Here is a 19138-nt window from a genome sequence, read left to right on the forward strand (position 1 = left end):
TTGAGATATGGTGCTGGAGAAGAGTGCTGAGGATCCCATGGACAGCCAAAAGGACAAGCAAATGGGTTCTAGAGCAGATCAGGCCAGAAACTTCCTTGGATGCCAAGATAATCAAACTGAGGCTGTCATACTTTGGACACATCATGAAAAAGACAATAATGCTGGGAAAGGTGGAGGGAAGTGAGAAGAGAGGAAGGCCACATGCTAGATGGAAAGACTCTATTAAAGAGGTCACGGGTTTTATGGGGTTGCAGGAATTAAGCAGAGCAGTGGAGGACAGAGGGTCTTGGAGATGTCTCATCCATAGGGCCACCATGAGTCGACATTGATTCGAGGGCAGTTAATAACAACAAAGGAAAAGAGACTGCACTATAGGTGTATTGATTCAAGCAAGGAAGCCATGCCCCTGAGTCTGTAAGACCTGAGCAGGGCAAATGATAATATTGGAGGGCTCTCATTCATTGTTGTTGTTATCTGCCTTTGAGTAGACCCCCGACTTAAGCAACCCTGTGTATGAGACATCTCCAAGCCCCCCTCTATCCTCCACTGCTATGTTTAGGTCTTGTAGATTCAGGCCCGTGACCTCCCTGATTGAGTCTCTCCATCTGACATGAGGTCTTCTTCTCTTTCTGCAGCCTTCTATCTTTCCTTGCATTATTATCTTTTCCAGTGATTCATGTCTCTCATTCACAGGGTTATTCATAAACTAAGTTGATCTGATGGCAAATAATAACATCAAATTAAGGTTCTCTTCAACACTATATTTGTTAAACTATCTTTAAGGGTGTGAACATCTGCCATTTATCCTTAGGGTCTGAGTTCACAAACATAGAAATGTTCTTCATCACAAAGCTAAATGTATGTTGACAGTGCCTCTTCAAAGCAGCTATCTTTCAAAGGAGGGGTTATTAATCATTGCCACAAAGCATAAATTAATAACTGGTACATCTCACTGAATTTCTAATTAGAGATGCAAAGATATATATTTTTTAATTCTCAGTTTTATTGAGACATTAAAGGACATTACAGACTAAATATATACATTTCTGTAAGAAAGCAATATAAAGTTTCTTTTAAAAAAAGACAATACATGAGCAACAGTAGACAATGATCGTCATCAGCAACAACAATTTCTTTCCTACTTCAAACCTCTAACCTCTAACAAGCTAACAACACTAAACTAAAAGCTTGACTTTCTTGACTTGTCCCTCTTAATCAAATATGTTATATCCATATACATGCACTTTCTAATTTTATATATATATATATATATATACACACACACACACACACACACACAACTGTGACAATCTCATCACACAGATACTAGTCACAATGAAAATCTAAATGCAAAGATATATGCATCAAGTCAAGGCCATCTCAGATGCAACTCAGTAAAGAAATCATCAAATTAAATGCAGACAAATATGTGCCTTTACCAGCAACCCAATTTTAATTCACATGCCATAGACCTTCAGCCAGGTCTATGAAAAAAAATTAAGTTGACCTGTGGCTGGACCCTGAACAGATCTTATGGCTCCAGGTTTAGTCAGACTACAATAGTATGACTGCCAAAGCATACTAACCAGATTTGTGTTTTCATATGGCACTTTTTGCATCAATCCATCAAGGAGAGAGAGAGAGAGAGAGAGAAATGTCATGGCCAACCAAGAGCAGGTCTCGGAGGAGGAGGAGGAGGATGGGGCTCCTCTAGAGCAAGAGATAATTGAGACAACACCAGGTGCTCATCCTGCTTCAGTGCAAGAGGTAATTGAGACTACATCAGGTGCTAATCCTGCTCTGCCAGAATGCAGCCCTGATCTCCCAGCCCCATAGGAGGAGGCTCAGCCAGGTCCTAGTGCTGATGGGATTCCTCTGGTGGCACAGCAGCCTAGTGGTGACTCTGGGGAGGAACCAGGCCTGGAGGTTCCCTCCTTTAAACAACGCAAGGCTGAGAGTGCTGGCAGATGCAGGTCCAGGAGGATTGCTAAGAGACAATTGGCAAACAAGCCTCAGCTGGCACCGAGGAGAGAATCTCCTACTTAAGAAGCAGGGAGACACCAATTCAATGCCAGAGTTTATTGCATGATCCTTTGGTGTGATTGCTGCCTACACTGGCTCCCTGTATCCTGACTCCTTGTTGCCTTGACTCTTGACCTTGGAACGGACTGGACTCTTGCTACTTCTGGCTGCCCTGACCCTGGACTGGACTGACTATTCTGACCTCTGTTTTCCTGACTTTGGCTCTGGCTTTCGGCTTACTCCTTAACTATCACTTCTTGCAGGTTTGTGGACTGTTCTCAGTTGCTTGCTAATTACCTAGCTGAGCCATCCTTATTGGTGTAATTTGTGTGTGCCGGCTGCAATCCAGGACAAGAAGATACAAGTTGGGTTGTTCTCTCTACTGTGAGGCAGGAATGTAAATGTATGACTATTTGTCCTTGCATGCTAGCATGAATAATTTCCACCATTTTCTCCCCACTGCCTCTTCTGTCTTGTTCCCACCTGGTTTTCAAACATCCTTTAGAGTTTTGGGAAACAGAGAAAATAGTGTGGGTGATGAATATGAAAATCAGGTTTTTATATGTGCAAAAAAACAATGTTTTTCATGTTAAAAAGCCACCAGTGCTTTCAGGTAGCCATGTGTTCTCTGTGCAAAAATGCTTGTTTTGTGTGCATGCGTGCCAACAGACAGTTTAGATTAAAAATAAAAAACAGGTACTTGCTCAATCATTCCCTTCTCATACAGATCACACCTTCCTAACATGAGTGAAAATACCTATGTTGGAAAATGGTATCTGCCTATTCTCCAACATTGCACAGAAGGAAACTGGGACATATGAGGCCAATCAACATCAGAATATGGTCAGGATGGAAAAGTGATACATGAAAAAAAAACACACAAGCTACGTGAGAGGTTGTAGCAATTTTCTTTTGCCTGAGCCTACTGTGAAAAGCCACACTCCCTCCAGCCTCTCCTCTCCTCCTTGCATAGTTGAGCACAAACTACTTTTGACTTTGAACCCTGTTTGCTTCAATTGGCATCAGCCGGGACAAAGGGGGAAACAGAGAAAAACTAGGCCATTTTAAAAGCAGCTCAAAAAGTGGGACAACAGAAGATTAATTGGGACTGTCCATGCCGGATCAGGACACTTGGGAAGCATGTACCTGTGAAACAGGGAACTTAATTTATCAATGCATTCCACTCCCAGTATTACCGAAGAGGCAAAGATGACATATGATAATTGCAAAAACATAGAACTACATTGGATATTCTGTGCCGCATCTATAGACTTCAAAGGGAACTGAGTGCTTTGAAGGAAGGGCAGTCCATGTTGCACCATGTAACCTCGAATGGCCAGCCAGGAAAAAATCTTCAGGGGAGGATTTCATTTGTGGGTAGAGCTATAGGTAGAATGGATGGGACCAAAATCCTAAATTTAGCACTGTTAAGTCCGTTCAGGCCTACACATGTGTCTACGTAGAAGCAATGAGGACTAAATTACCCAGTTAAAAGGTGGATGGGTGGAAAAGAAGGCAGAGCTCTTGTACATTGAACAGTGGTTTATGAGAAAGAATTAAAGCTTGTCATGCAAGATATACCTGATGAAATTTCCTCTTTTAATAGCTTCTTGGTCCTAATCTGTCTCAGTAGAAACATCCCCAAAGCAATGCAGGCCAAACACAGAAAAGCTGTGTCAGAGGAGAGACCAAAGGGAGGGTGAAGGGGAGGATTAGGGCATGTGTTTTTGTAGATAAGGCAGAACCTATCTGGGACAAGAAGATTTCTGGAGGCCTTAGAGAGGCAAACAAGTAGGGGGGAGGGTTTTCCCCTTAGGGGCCAAGCCCCCATTTCTCTCAAGGTGAAATGACCCAAAAGGCCATCTCTTTTGGATTCTCCCTGCCCTTTCCTCATCTGTCACTTTAGGGACGGGATTACCAGAAAACATTCCCAGCAGAGAGTCAGCTGTTGTGGCTCACTGTGTGTCACTCTCTCTTAGCATCTATTCCCTGCTCTTCTCCCTTCTGGGAGATATCTCACAAGAGAAAGAGAAGAAGTAGTATAATCGTATCCCAGGCAGGAGGGAGGAAGTGGAGTAATGAAGAACAGAGGCCGGGTGGAGTGCACAAGACATGCTTTTTATTCCCAAGTCAATGAGTCAAAAGCCAACTACTGTATACTAAGTTCTGCTCCTACTTCATAAACATTTAGGGATAATGGCTAAAAGGAGAGGGGGATGTCGAGTCATCACAGTGCAAACTGAGTTACTCAAAGGAGCCACAGGATTTTGAAATCCCTCCACTCCAGTTCTGTAGCGTTGTGTATTTATGTCACATGGTAGAGCCATGAATGACTGGCAGTGCTGATGAGCAGAGGCTATGACTAATATGTTCAGCACAGGCTGAAACAAGCCAGTATTTCATATGACACGGTAGAATGGAGGACCCAATACTGAGATCTATAAGACACTTAATTCATCAGTCTTCAACAGTTTAGATTGCTGGTAGTAACTGTCAAAGGACCCTGCTGTTCTTAGACAACTAATTCATTTATGTTCATCTGAAAATGGCACCTGCTAAATGGAACTCTAGTTATCTGAAGCTGCCTTTTTCATGAGCAACATCCAGGCAGCTAAGAAATTATTTAAGTGTCCCAGTCATGCAATCAAAGTGTATCAGTTTCACTTGGCCCAAACACAAGAGAGAAACAACCTTAAGAGCATGTTTAGGGATAAACGTTTGGGTAGAAAGAACATTATAGATATGTCTTGTCCTCATGCCTAGAAATGCTTTACATTTCTTTCCCTTTGACGACAGTACTTCTCTCTTTCCAAAGACCATCCTTTCAGTAGGGCAACCTGACACAGTTTTCTAGTTTCCCATAATACTGTGATATAACAATGTTACTATGACCTGTATAACTGTTAGCAGATAACAAAGGTCCTAACACAGACTTCTATGGTATAACATATATCCCTGCAAAGTCTGAGCAACTGGTGGTCATGTTGACAGCCATGCTGGGTTCCCAAAATTACTGCTGGTTGTTGCTGCCCTCAAATCATTTCTGCCTTATGGCAACCCTCAGGCAAATGTATCATGGGATTTTCTTGGCAAGATTTATTCAGGGGAGGTTTACCATTGCTGTCCCCTGAAGCTGAGAGCATGTGACTTGCCCAAGGTCACCCAGTGGGTTTCATGGCTGAGTGGGGAATCGAACCCTGGTCTTCAGAGTTGCAGTCCAGCATGCAAACAACTATATCATGTTGGCTCTCCCCGCAAATCATAATGAACATTATTGGTATCATTTTAAGTTAGCATTCCTTCCGTATTATGAGTGCTAGAGGTGTTCCCTTTCCACAGCAAAGTGCACTTTTCTATTACAGCTGCATGGTGAGAAGGATTTCTGCAGATTAACTTTTCCCTGTCATTCTATCTGTTGGTTGACAAGACAGAATACTAGATTTCACCTGCTAAATTTGTGTTAAGCATAAAACCATCCCATGCACAAGCACCATGGCATAGAAACCACTGGCAACCATACCAACTAGATCTACAAGTTTCTAAACCACTCCCTGAATGGGGTAGCCACATGAAAAAGGAGAGAGGGTTCCTATACTTTTAACAGTTGTGCAAAAAAGGACATTTCAGAATACTCCTTTTTTTCATAGGGTCATCCCAACCTAGTAACTGGGCCATTACCTGCCACATGAAGTTCAGAGATTAGTCAATGGCAATGCATCTTGGTATATGAAAAACATACTCTACTGATTTTGGCACATGCCCTTGCTAGTGGCATCACTAGGGTCAATGTACAGTGGCACTTCTCCAATTGGCCTTTTCCCATCCCACACCATACAGAATCCTTAGGCGGGTTACAGACGGCCCGTTTGGGGCGGTCTGCACCCGCCCCTTTCCCTGCTGTATCGGGGCCTCAGCGGCTGGACTGGCAGCCGCTGAGGCCCCGATCCGCCGCTTTCCGGGCTGCAGGGAAGCGGCAAAAGGCCGCTTCCTCGCAGCCTGGAAAGGTGTGTCCTTGGGGCTTCAAGCTGCAAGGACACCCCACGGCGGCGGGGAGGAGGAGAAAGGGGCTGCTTGGCCCCTTTCTCCTTTGCGCCGCTGGACGCAGCCGTGTGAAGGCTGTGCCCAGCGGCGCAAACCAGGAAGGAGCTCTGAAACGGAGCTCCTTCCTGCTCCACGCTAAGGGTGCACTAAGCGCCCTGGCGCAGAGCGACAACGTCATGTCCTGCCGCCCCGTATAGAGGCGGCGCGGTCGTGACATTGTCATGGCAGCGGCCGTGTGGAACGGCTGCTGCCATTTTGTGCGCGCAGAGCGCGCACTAGGGTTAGAGGGGTACGGAAGCACCGCCTCTTCCTAACCCTAGTACGCACTCCGCGCGTACTATATGGCCCGTCTGTAACGGGCCTTAGTAATGTTTTTAGTACTGGCGTTACTCATAAATCATAATTCCAATATATCACTGAATGTAATGGCAATAGTTTTGACATAAATAATTAGCAAAATTAAAATTATACCTTTAAATTACAATATCATATGCACAGCCTAAACGTATTTACATATACAGAGTTTCATGTGGTTAAAGTGAAAATTTGGCAGAATGGGATGTTTTAAAAGATATATATATATATATATATATATATATATATGAGTAAAATTAACATGTAAAAGAAATCTGGAGCCTCTCCTTACTTCTCCACTTAGTCCACACACCCCACACACCTGCTTAGTAATGCTACTGACCCTTGCTATTGTACTGAGGTTTACTCAACTTACTATTTTCTGGATCTTTGACGCCTCTACCAATGGCCCCTCTTTCTTCACAGCATCAGTAACCAGAGGCATAACCGGAGGTAGTAGGGCATGCACCTATGACAGCACTGAGAACTATGAGATGCACATTTCTCAAATTTAAAATACCTTTATGATGTATAAAGGAGAAAGTTTTCTAGACATTACTACTGGTGTGGAAAAGGAATAGTGACATTTTGTGTTTTGTGAAGGGCTGCATTTGCAAAGCACGTGCTCTGGATAAACATCCTCATATAAAGTCCCAGCAAGCTTACAAAAGATTGCTAGGTAAAGATGGTTTCCTACAGGGCCTGCTAGATAACAGAGAGAGAGTCATCAGACAGCAGACCTCATTACAAAGTAGTGTATTATTATGTAATTTCTTTCTAATATAATTTAGTACCAAGGATGGGACGAGGTGCTGGTGGGACTGTACACCGCCCAGATAACTTGGCATCACCTGAGTATGGTGGATACTCAGGCTTTGGTCACTATGCACTTGGCCTTAGATGCGAGGAATGTATTGTTCGGTGTTCCACCTCAGGCAACGAAATAGCAAACGTCAACCTTGGCTTTCTAGTCTTATTAATAAAGTACAGGTACTAGGAACATGCCCAGCAAAGCAAACATCTAAATAGTAGTATCTTAAAAAAGAAGAATTTGTTAACAATGAGAAACAAGGTAACTTTGTAAGATAAACTTTAATAGTTACAGCACCCATGAGTGGGTGGGAATCTATGTGTCATGTTGATTCTTGACTAGAATATGGAAAAGTTACTTTTTATTTTTACTATAATGCCTAGTGTTTCTACTGCCAAGGATAGCCAGCTGTACCTTTAACAATGGCATTACTTAATAAGACTCCTGTACATTAAACGGATGTGTTGATAAAAGGGAGGTGGGACTTGCCATATCACAATTCCCTCAAAATTTTGACAGCATAAACAACTGTTCCAGATCCAGGCAAAAGATAGGTGTCCCCAGTGTAGTCCCAAAACTAAATTGCAATTCACTGTTTACAAGTGAACAAGTAACTCTAGTCATAATTAAACTGACCCAAGATAGCTTTGTCTTTGAACAGTCCTCTTGGCTAGTTTTATGATGCACTATTATTTTTTCTAAATGGCAGTTTTAGAAATCATGAAAATCAAAGATTGCACTAACATAAAAGAAAGAAATTTACTTACTGAAACAGCTGAAATAATAAGCTATTGTTATAATTCCAGGAAGAGTTAAGATTCTGAAAAATAAACTTGACCTTCAATTGATTTCTGGAATGACTCAAAACTATACAAGTTTTATTTTTATTATCCATATCATTAGACAGTGATGCACTCTAGCACAAACACATTTTTGGTTAACCTAGGAATGAAGGGTGGGCCTATATCCTATTTAGAGTAAACATACCTGAATCATGTTGAGTGATGAGTCAATGCACAGGTAAATCCTGTTGATTTAATGAATCAGCTCTAGTTGGGACTTCAAGAAAGAAAAATTTAAAGATGAACTCACAATTTTAGAAAGTGAAGTGGAAAACGCTTTCAAAGCACTTGGGAGAATTTATTCACCAGAAACAAATGGCACACCAGTAGAGCTATTTCAAGTTGCACAGACAGAATAACCCATTCAAATTCTAACAGAAATCTGCTAACTAATATGGAAAACAAAACAATGGCCCACAGATGGAAATGTTCAATATATATATTCCATTTCCTAGGAAAGAGGACATCAAGGAGTGCAGTCGTCATCAGAGACTAATCTCCCATGCAAGCAAGGTGATGCTCAAGGTTTTAGAAGAAAGGCTTTTACCATACATGAAGCAAGAAATGTCATATGTCCAAATTTGGTTCAGGAAAAAAAAGTGCACTGTGTTTTATAGATTACAGCAAAGTTTTTGATTGTGTAGATCCTGAGAAATCCGGTTTTCTCTAAAAGGAATGATGCCCTTATGCATAACCTATACTCTGGACAAGAGGCCACTGTCAGGAAACAGTATGAAGAAACTAAATGGTCCTTTACTGGCAAGAGTGTTAGAAAAGGTTCCAGTCTTCTTATCTCTTTAATTTATATTCAAAACATATACAGGAAGCAGGATTAGACTCAGAGGAAGGAGGTGTGAAAATTAGGTAGGAGGAATATCAACAATGTAAGATATGCAGATGATACTGCATTACTTGCAAACTACTCACTGAATTGGAATGACTAGTCATTGAATTTAAGGACTAAAGTACAAAAGCAGGATTATAGCTGAATATTAAGATGATAAAAATAATGACTAAAGATAATTTACATAACTTTAAAGTGAGTAACAAAGACACTGAAACAGTTAAGATTTCTTATAGCTTGTCTCAGTCATTAATCAAAATGAAGACTGCAGTGAAATAATCAAGATTGCAGTCAAGAAGCAGACTGAGAGAAACTTTTCTTCCCATGGTGTATACATTCATTCCTCTTATCCTGTTGCTGTTCCTGGTCAAACACTTTTTAAAAGCAATACAAAAATTTGCAGAACCTATTTACTTTGATCCTTGCAAACCAATAGGACAAGATAAATCTTGCACAGCTGTGTAAAGGAATATACAATAGTTGTGATGATCAAAAGGTTCACATCTACCACCACCTACTACTTAGTGCTCCTGTGGGCTCTAAAGTGCTCTGACCTGCTCAGGGCGAGGGGGGTGGGTTTGTTTATCCCATTCAAATATACTTTGTGATGCATGGAAGTGGCTTTGCAGGTCTATTTGCTTTTTAATGTATCCACTGCTTCAGATGGTAGCATCACGTGAGGTTACCGCACAATGAACACTGGGTGAGGCACCTGCAAACTTTTAAAAAGATGACTGGATGCACATCACTACACAGGCTTACCTTGCCCAACAGGTTTGCATCTGGGAATCAGAATAACCTATTTCAGAGGAAGAAACCATAAGACACTTTTGACAGCCTCAGGTTTGCCTTCAACACACCTCTCCAAGGCTACAATTATATAACACACCATTGTATGCTTTTATCATTCATCCCATAGTACCACAATGCAGCTCACTCCCACTGAGAGGCCAATGGTAAACAACAGGATTTGCATTCCTTTTCAGCCAAGGGCTCCTACACTTTCCTGTGCTTCTGACATGCCTGAGACCTTCTTGTTTCCCCAGAGTTTCGCCTGTGGAGCATCCTCCCCCTCAGTTTGCCCATGTCCACCCAGCAACTCTTAGAACAGCCAAACACATTCACCAGGTGAACTGAAGAGGTGAGATGAATGGTGGACACAGCTAGTCCTTTCAACCCAGGCGTCTCAACATATTTGAGGCCAAGTCCATATCTTAGGCAACGAAGACAATGAGAAAATCAAAATAGTTAAAAGAGTTCCTATAAACAGGATCAGACATTGATCAGAATGGTGACTCCAGTCAAGAAATACGAAGAAGACTAGGAATGGGAAGGGCAACAATGAAAGCACTAGACAAGATCCTAAACAGTAAAGATATACAACTAAACACAAAAATTAGAATCATCAAAGCCATTGTATTCGCCATCACCATGTAGGGATGCAATATCTGGACAGTAAACAAAGCATTTGAGATGTAGTACTGGAGAAGAGCACTTCTGATACAACAGACAGGGGAAAAGACAAACTAGTATGTATCCTAGAGCATAAATCTATACCTAAAATAGATAAAACCTGACACCTCCTTGGAAGTCAAGATGATCAAATTGAGGCTGTCATACTTTGGCCACATAATGAGAAGGCATAGATCACTAGAAAAGACAATAATGATAGGAAAGGTAGAGGGTAGGAGTAAGAGAAGAAGACCAGATGGACTACAGGCCAGTTTCAATCAGGGAGGTCATAAGCATGAATCTGCAGGACCTAAGCAGAGCAGTGGAGGGCAGGGGATCTTGGAGAAGTCCCATCCACAGGGGTTGCCATGAGTCAGGATTGACTCGAGGACAGTCAACAACAACAACAATCATATCTTCTGGTTAAGATCTCCTTATTACTATGATTTCACAACATCTGGGTCAATGGTATAGCTGGTATTGGCTGGGAGGGGCAAGGGCTTCATTAGGCTGCCTGCACTGCCTCCAATCCTTGCTTTGCCCTCCCACAGAGCAGTGCCGCTGCTGAGCATGAGCACTGCTGTGACTCGGCCAGGGAGACCATTTATACCACAATCAGCTCTCTGTGGTCCAAAACACACTGCAGAAATTATTCAGTTTGAGGCTGCTTTAACTGCCCTGGCTCAATGCTAGGGAATTCTGGGAGGTGTCATTTTGTGAGACATTTAGCCTTCTCTGTCAGAGAGCTCTGTGCCACAATAATCTACAAATCCCCAGATTCCTTAGCACTGAGCCAGGGCAGTTAAAGCGATCTCAAAGTGGATTATTTCTGCAGCATGATTTGATCCTGTATCCATGGATTCAATCATCCACAGCTTGAAAATATTCCCAAAAGCAAACCTTGGTTTTGCCATTTCATGTAAAAGACATCATTTTACTATGCCATTGTATATAATGGGTCTTAGCACCCATGAATTTTGGAATCCACTGGGGATCCTGAAACCAAACTCCAGCAGATACGAAGACGCCCTTGTACTTGTAGCTAAGCAACACCCCTGATTTGGGTTCTAGCTGTAATGTGACTTTCCTTCATGAGGCCTATAAACAAAAAGGCTGAAACATGTGAAGAGTTCTATTACCCCAAGTCTTTCTACCTGGAAGATTTACTGTATGTACTAGTGTGTAAGTCGAAAAATTTATATTACCAAATTGTCCCCCAAAAAACCCTGGGTCAACTTACACATGAGTCAATATGGTAACAAAATGGCAGGGGAGTGATCTTTCACTGCCCAAGCCTCTTCCCAGCCCGGCTGCTGGCCATCTTTTACATCCAAGGTTACATGCCCTTAAGTTTTACCGTTGACTTATCCATGGGTCATGTATAAATCCAGAATTTTGGCACAAAAACCTACCCTCAACTTATACATGAGATCAACCTATATACGAGTATATGTGGTAGTTATCAGAACTGACAGAACTGCTGATTCAAGGAGACACAGGCAGTTCATTTTCCACAGTGATCTGTGCAGCCAGACTTTGAACAGAAGCAAAGCTCATGTGGGAAGAAAGAAGAAATGCCACGGAGAAGCTGAAACTTTCAAGTGTGCCTGCCTGCTGTCGAAAACAAGATGCCAGGCAGATGGACTTTGGGCTGATCCAGCAATGCATTTCCCATGTTCTTTAAAGGCCAAGTAAATTTAGACTTTGCATTGTCTAGTGCAATTATATTCTACACATAGTTTGCTCCAGAGCAATACTACACTAGTTCCAAAGTGGTTGGCACGCAACAGAAAAACAATTCAGGGAGGCACAGAAGGGGTAGCATGCATTTTTTTGAGGGGGTGGGCCTGAACTCTGAAATAAAGATAAGCCTTATTTTAATTTCTCATTTACAATTCAGTTAGTTTATACAGTATGTGGGTAAATGCTGTTCTTTCAAGAGTGCAGAAAGAACCAGCAATGTGGGTGAAGAGAGACGCAGCTGCTGATCTTGAGGCGATGGCGCTTGCCCACCACTTGGCATCCCCTCTTTGGTGCCAACCATGTACAGTCGGCCCTCCACATTAGCAGCTTTGACTTTGGCGGATTTGATTATTCATGGATTTGATTAATCTGTCCTCTCTAGGAATCTCTAGGTCCTCCAGTGTGACTCTTAGGGTCAGCTTCCACCAAAGTTTGTGGTGGAAGACCTAGAGATTCCTAGAGAGGACATGTCTCTAGGCATTTGTAAGCCTCCAGTGCAGTTTCATGGTTAATTTATGGCAGATGTTGACCACACAGTTTCCGTGGAGGCCCCAGAGAGGTGTTCTTTTGGTTTTAAAAAGTGGTTGGTTTGGTTTTTAATTTGTGGTTTTCCCACTTTCACGAGGGTCCTGCGCCCCTAACCCCAGCGAATGTGGAGGGTCCACTGTCGTTCCAAGACTTGAGCAGGGCCACTGTGGGGTTAAATCCTGGAGTTTGACAGATAAGCTTCAAAAACAAGGGACTATGGCACTAGGGGATGTGGCAGGTTTCCAAGAAGCATCAGCTACTTTTTGAATCCTGCCCAGACCTGAGCCCATGCATTTCCATTCAAGCAGGTGCACGGCTGACCCAAGTCACTTTGCCGGCTGTGGCAGAGTTAGCCAAGGCTTCCCCACACGCCAGGGAAGAGTGCCTGAACCAGACAGCGGCAGCCGAGTGATTCTGGCACAAATTCCCTCTGGCCCTTCTCTCCATCAGTGAATACCCAAAAGGGAACCAAGTACACTCCTCCCTCCACATGTGTGGCTTTGACTTTTGGATGTTAAGCAGAGTTGCACTGGAAGACCTAGATTCCCAGAGAGATGGTCTCTCACGTCAGAGGTGTATTTGCTATTTGTGGTTTTCCCACATTCAGGGGGTCCTGTGCCCCTAACCCCAGCTGGTTGCATTCTCCCTAATGCCAGGGCTGGCCTCAGGGCAGGTGGCGGGCATCATTCTAGGGCTATTGAATCCATGTTTGCCCCATATGTATCTTCAAAACCAGCCAAAGAGATCTGGCTTGAGGATGAACAGCCTCCCATGGGCACCTACGTTTACCTGCATTGAAATAATACTATTACAGTAAGGCAGGTGGGCCAAGTGCAGCTTTCCAGGGAGGGTTGGACTGCAACTCCCAGCACTTCTCACCACTAACAGTGACAACCAGGCAGGATGGGAGCAGCAGTCTAATAACACCTGACCAAGGAGGAGCTCTAACCCGGTTTGGCACCGCTTTGACTCATTGTCTGGCTCTTTGCTATGGAATTCTGGGAGTTGGAGTTTGTTGTGGGGGTCAGGGCGGGGGCCCGCTCCGGACCCCCAACAAACTCCAACTCCCAGAATTCCATAGCAAAGAGCCAAAGAGTTTAAAAGCGGCCCAAGCGGCTGATGTCTCCTCCAGTGCGGATGCGGCTTAAAGCGGGTTGGTGGCGGAGGCGTTGACTGACCTTCCAGGGCGGGGGTCCTCGGGGTGGCCAGCTGCCGGATCTGCCTGGCCCAGGTCTCGGCCACCCTGCGGTTCTCCTCGGCCCCTGGCGAAGCGGAGACCCCGAAAGTCCTGGCCACCCTTTGCCGGGAGCAGCAGGAGGAGGCTGCCGCCTTCTTGGCCGGGTAGCAGAAGAGGGTGAAGTAGGCAGAGGCAGAGTCCCGGCGGCGGTGGGGGCAGCAGCTCTGGAAAGCGTAGCAGCCGATGCAGTCGGAGAGGCTGAGCAGCGAGCAGGAGGAGGACCAGGGAGCCGAGTTCGAGTCCAGGCGCCGCATCCTGAGCTGGGCGCCGCGGGTGAGGGTCAAGGCGCAGTTGGGCTCCGGGGCCGGGAGCAGGCAGAAGGTCCCCGAGAGCAAGACCTCCTCCTCCTCCTCCTCCTCCTCCTGGCCCTGGCCTTTGGGGGGCTCTCCCTGGGGCTCCATCTTCCTCATCCTCAGCAGCAGCCCCGCCGGCGCTTCATCGGCAGCTCTGCTCCTGGGGCTTCTGGGGCTGAGTGCGGCGGAGGAAAGGAGGCTGATGGATGTTGCTGGAGCTGCTGGTGCCGGCCTCTCTGGGCAGGGACACCCCCGGACCCTCCCCCTCCTCGCTCGGCCCAGCAGCCAGCCCCAGAGAGAGCCAGCCAGGCAGGCAGGCAGGACTAGGCTCCAGAGGGAAAGGGAAGCTCAAAGGCATCCAGGGGGGACTCTGGGAAGTGGAGCACCTTCAAGGAACCCTTAGAACTAGGCATTCCTGCTTCAAAGTCAGACTCATTCTGAAACTCCAAATGGAGGAGATGGCCAAAGAAAAGCTCAAAGACTCTCCAAGGGATGCTAAGGGCACGCTCCTTAGACCTGCTCAAAATGGAGGGCCTTGGGGAATTCCTCCTGGAGGACATCCAAGCAACACTTTAAAAGACTCAGAACTGTAAATGCATGCTTCTGGAAGTCAGGCTCTACTTGGAGGCCATTTTGAAACTCCTCCTGGACAGAAGGGGGAATGGAGGACACTCCAGGAAAATGGAGGACACTAGCAAATAAAAAGCTGAAAGCACTCATAGAAATGTAAATTCATGCTTCTTAGGCAGGCTTAGCATGGAGGACATTTTGGAACAGAAGGGGGAATGGAGGACATGGCCAAATAGAAGTTAAAAACATTTACAGAAAATGTAAATGCATGCTTCTAAGTCATGCTCAGCATGGAGGGCCTTTGGGGAATGCCTCCTGGACTGAAGGTTGCAATGAGGACATGACCAAATACATGCGAAAAACACCCCTAGAGCTGTTAATCTATGCTCCTCAGTCATTGCTTCTGGACAAAAGGCTGAAATGTAGGGTGTGTCCTGGAAAAGGAGGACAACTGGTCACCCTGAACCAACCGCTGCTGTTGTTGTTGTCTGCCTTCAAATCATTTCTGACTTACAGCAAACCTATCATGGGGTTTTCTTTGCAAGATTTACCCTGGCCATTGTCTGTAGCTGAGAGAGTGTGACTTGCCCAAGGTCACTCAGTAGGGTTTACGGCCAAGTAGGGATTCAAACTGGTCTGAAGTCCTAGTCCACAGATCAAATCACTATGCTGCTGTGGCTCTCTCTCTCAAACACATATCAACTCTCCTATAACGATAGGAGCAGCCTGAAGCAGTTATGGAGCCTTGCGTTCCTTACAACACTTTATTACAACTCATTTCTGGATTGTACTTGTTGTGTGCCTTCAAGTTGTTTCTGACATATGGTGACCCTAAAGATTTTCTTGGCAAGATTTGTTCTGAGGATGGCCTTCCCCTGAGGCTGAGAAAGTGTGACTTGCCCAAGTTCACCCACTGGGTTTCCATAGCCAAGTGGGGAATCGAACCCTGGTGTCCAGAGTCATAATCCAACACCCAAACCACTCTGCCATGCTGGCTCTACAATGCTATTATGAGTTGCTCCAATTAGTACTACTAAAGCACCACTGTAGCATAGTCATTTGAGTGTTGGACTATGACTCTGGACACCAGGGTCTGAATGTCCCCTCGAGCATAAAAAACCAGTGGATGATCTTGAGCAAGTCACACTCTCTCAGCCTCAGAGGAGGGCAATGGCAAACCTTCTCTGAAGAAACTTGCCAATGAAACCCCATGACAGAGTTGCCTTAGGGTTGCCATAGGCCAGAAATGACTTGAACTAGGCACACAACAACTAGTACTACTAGATGACCAGCTTGGTATAGTGGGTTGGACTATTGTTGGACTATTGAATCTGTGTTGGACTAGTGACTCTGGAGACCAGGGCTTGAATCTCCACTCGGACCCATTGTTTCACCCATAAAACCTACTGGGTGACCTTGGGTAAGTCACACTTTCTCATCCTTAGAGGGAGATGGAAACAAACCTCCTCTGAACAAATCTTGCCAAGGAAACCCCATTATAGGGGCCCCTTAGGGCAGCAGTTCTCAACCTGTGGGTCATGACCCCTTTGGGGGTCGAACAACCCTTTCACAGGGGTCACCTAAGACCATCGGAAAACACATATTTCCAATGATCTTAGGAACCAAGACACCACAATTTTATGGTTGGGGGTCACCACAATATGAGGAACTGTATTAAAGGTCACGGCATTAGGAAGGTTGAGAACCACTGCCTTAGCAGGGTCACCATAATTTGCAAACATCTTGAAAGCACACAACAACAATTTAGTACTAGTAGTACCATTAGTATGGTCACTACATAGATTTGTTAATTGGGGTCCAGTTTTCTGTGCTGCCTGACAGCTGAGCTGCCAGCCAGGAGAACCCATCTTTTACATGTGCTTAATTTTTTTTAAGTCCCACAAAGTTTCATTAAAATAAGCTACTTGCTGCTTAAGTTGCTTGTATCCTTTGCCTCACCACAGGGCTCACAGCATATGTAACTTCCAGCAGGCTGGGATTCCCTTTTCTACAACATAGTTACAGCTACACTGCCTTCTCATTCCCAACTGTGTATCCTCCCACAAGGGGCTACAATTCACACCACCCACCAGTCATTGCCCTGTGCTGGCTGAGGAAAATGAGACATGCAGTCCAGTGCATCTGGAGGACAACAGGCAGGGAAAATGGCTTGTTGCTGTAGGCCTTCATAGGGATGAAACCAGGGTTATTGGAGCTAAGATCAGGGGTGAGTGCGGGTCAAACGATGCGAATTGACGTTATAATGATAAACACCTAGGTTTCTTGAATTTGAAGACACCCAATTTAGCTGCAAAGGGGAACCTTAACAAGAGGCAGCCAGGACTTAACTATAAGGTTTGCTACCTCCAACAAAGGTAAACTCTTTCATTGGACTACAATTGGCAGATTTTACCTATACAGCACCTATTTTTTTCCAGATGTGATAGTGCAGAGACTCCTTGGGAAACTCAAGTGTTCTCTGCCTAAGAAAGGAGCAGTTAGCATCACACAGGACAAGGGCAGCCCAGTTCTCAAGGGAAGTTACTTGGTTGCTAATGGAGTTGAAATTTCATTGCCTGCCTTTGACTGTCCTTTGTCTTTGGTCCACACAGGGCCAGGAAGGGGAATGTCCTCTTTATGGACCGAGATCTCTCAATACCATTTTATAACATCTGCAACAGAATATAGGCCTCAAAGATATAGCCATGTTAGTCTGTAGAATCAGTATGTAGAGAGATCTTGCAGCACCTTTGGGACTAACTGAAAGAAAGAAGTTGGCAGCATGAACGTTTGTAGACTTACAAATGCTCATGCTGCCAACGTCTTTCTTTCAGCGAGTCTCAAAGGTGCTACAAGATTTCTCTACATAGAGAATATAGGCCTGTGACTAATAGCATCACCATTTTTCTCCTTTATGATGTTTGACACCTTTGCCTGATGAAGAAGCTAGTGAGGCTTCAAAAGCCTACATGTGTGCTTTATGCTTTGGAGTTGGACCTATAAAGCCATTGCTGCTTTTGGAGAATGGGCAGCTGGAGCTATGTGGAAACATCTCAGGGCGGGTGTTACCTTGGTAGCCATGAGGAACAACGTCGTAGTGTTTGAATCCTTTTCTGAGAGCCCAGTTGCCGGGTGAGGTTTCCGTGTACACTTTTCACTCCTGAAGCACTGCCTCCATTGTTTCACATAATCTCCCGATAATGTAAAAACTGTACTTGGTTGTCCTGTCATATGAACACTTGGGTGAACAGAGCTGCCACCTTCTTCTGGTTGGGCTTCTGTGCCTTTGAAACTGCATGACAGGGAGAAATTGAGCAGGAGAAGACTTCCCAGCATGGAAATGCAATGCTGTGAAAAAATAACAGTGTTGGGACTTCTGTCTGTCGCACAGCTGTTTAAAAAGAAAACAAGGAAAAGGAAGCAAACAGTAACAACAGTGACTACCTTTTCTAACAGATGGACTAAATCTCGCTGAACTGAGTGGGGCTATGTTCCTGTGCAGCCATTGACGTGTATCTTATGCCATATTGTTGCTCCCACAGGGGTCCCAGAATCTGTAAAATCCTCCGCCTATCGGAGGGGGGACCTCTCCCACTCTCTATGGCAGCCCCACAACCAAGGAAGAAGTGACACTGACACACTGAATGAGCCAGGGTGGTCACCTTGCTTGAATTATGTGTCATAGGTATGATGTGACAGGCAGAAATGCCAAGCTACTACTTCATTGAGCATGGCTCCAGATTTCCTTCCCACTCAGGCCCAAGGACAGGGTGCCATATTTCCTTATCTCAGTTTAGCTTATCCTTGAAACGATGCCAGACATGGTTAAGAGACATCTGTTTCTTTCTTTTAAGAACAGCTGGAGCCTTTCTCAACTTTTCCTGGCCCTGTTACTCGGCCACTAATATAATCTGTAAACATTTAATAGGTAAAGATGTTTGTGGTATAATGCTTTGCCTGCTTAATTTCTGAATGTCTACACAGTAGGTTGAGGTACCAGAATAGGACCAGTCAAAAATAGGACAAGAAGTCTTACTTTTTCTGAAATTTGACCCACTGAGTCCAATAGGACTCTTTCTTCTCAATGGGATCGGGTGGCCGCATGAAGAAAAGGACGGGGTTCTTAACATGAATGAATAGTTCCTTTACCATTCTTTCTGCTGTGCAAAAATATGTAGATTTTTGCTTATTTTTTTAATACTTGGGAAGTATTCTGGTAGAAATATATATTTTTCCACACCCAAAATACTTGTCTGTACAGAAAAGGTGTTTCCTGTACAAACTACTTTTGTTGCTTGCGCTAGGAACACATTTTCTGTGCAGTAAATCCACATGAGGGAGTGCACAAAGTGTGCAGAACCATAACGCTGCAGTTAGTCTGCCTGGCAGGGTTTCTTGCAT

The 19138-nt window shown here is 44.5% G+C and overlaps 1 protein-coding gene across 2 annotated transcripts in view; it reads right to left on the bottom strand.

The window, feature by feature from the left end:
• SPHK1 (sphingosine kinase 1) overlaps positions 1 to 18118 on the bottom strand; it is a 42671-nt gene extending 24553 nt beyond the window's left edge. The window contains exons 1-2 of one of the 2 annotated variants that reach the window (XM_042448497.1): positions 17807 to 18118; positions 13816 to 14342 (exon numbers count right to left, since the gene is read on the bottom strand). In XM_042448497.1, coding sequence (XP_042304431.1) covers positions 13816 to 14284 — 469 coding nt within the window. In that variant the 5' untranslated portion in view covers positions 14285 to 14342; positions 17807 to 18118. Of the gene's footprint in view, positions 1 to 13815; positions 14400 to 17806 lie in introns of those variants that run through there. The other variant, XM_042448496.1, reaches the window with a different exon arrangement.
• Positions 18119 to 19138: the final 1020 nt, after the last annotated feature.

Source organism: Sceloporus undulatus, chromosome 2, assembly GCF_019175285.1.
Source record: "Sceloporus undulatus isolate JIND9_A2432 ecotype Alabama chromosome 2, SceUnd_v1.1, whole genome shotgun sequence".
Classification (NCBI taxonomy): domain Eukaryota; kingdom Metazoa; phylum Chordata; class Lepidosauria; order Squamata; family Phrynosomatidae; genus Sceloporus; species Sceloporus undulatus.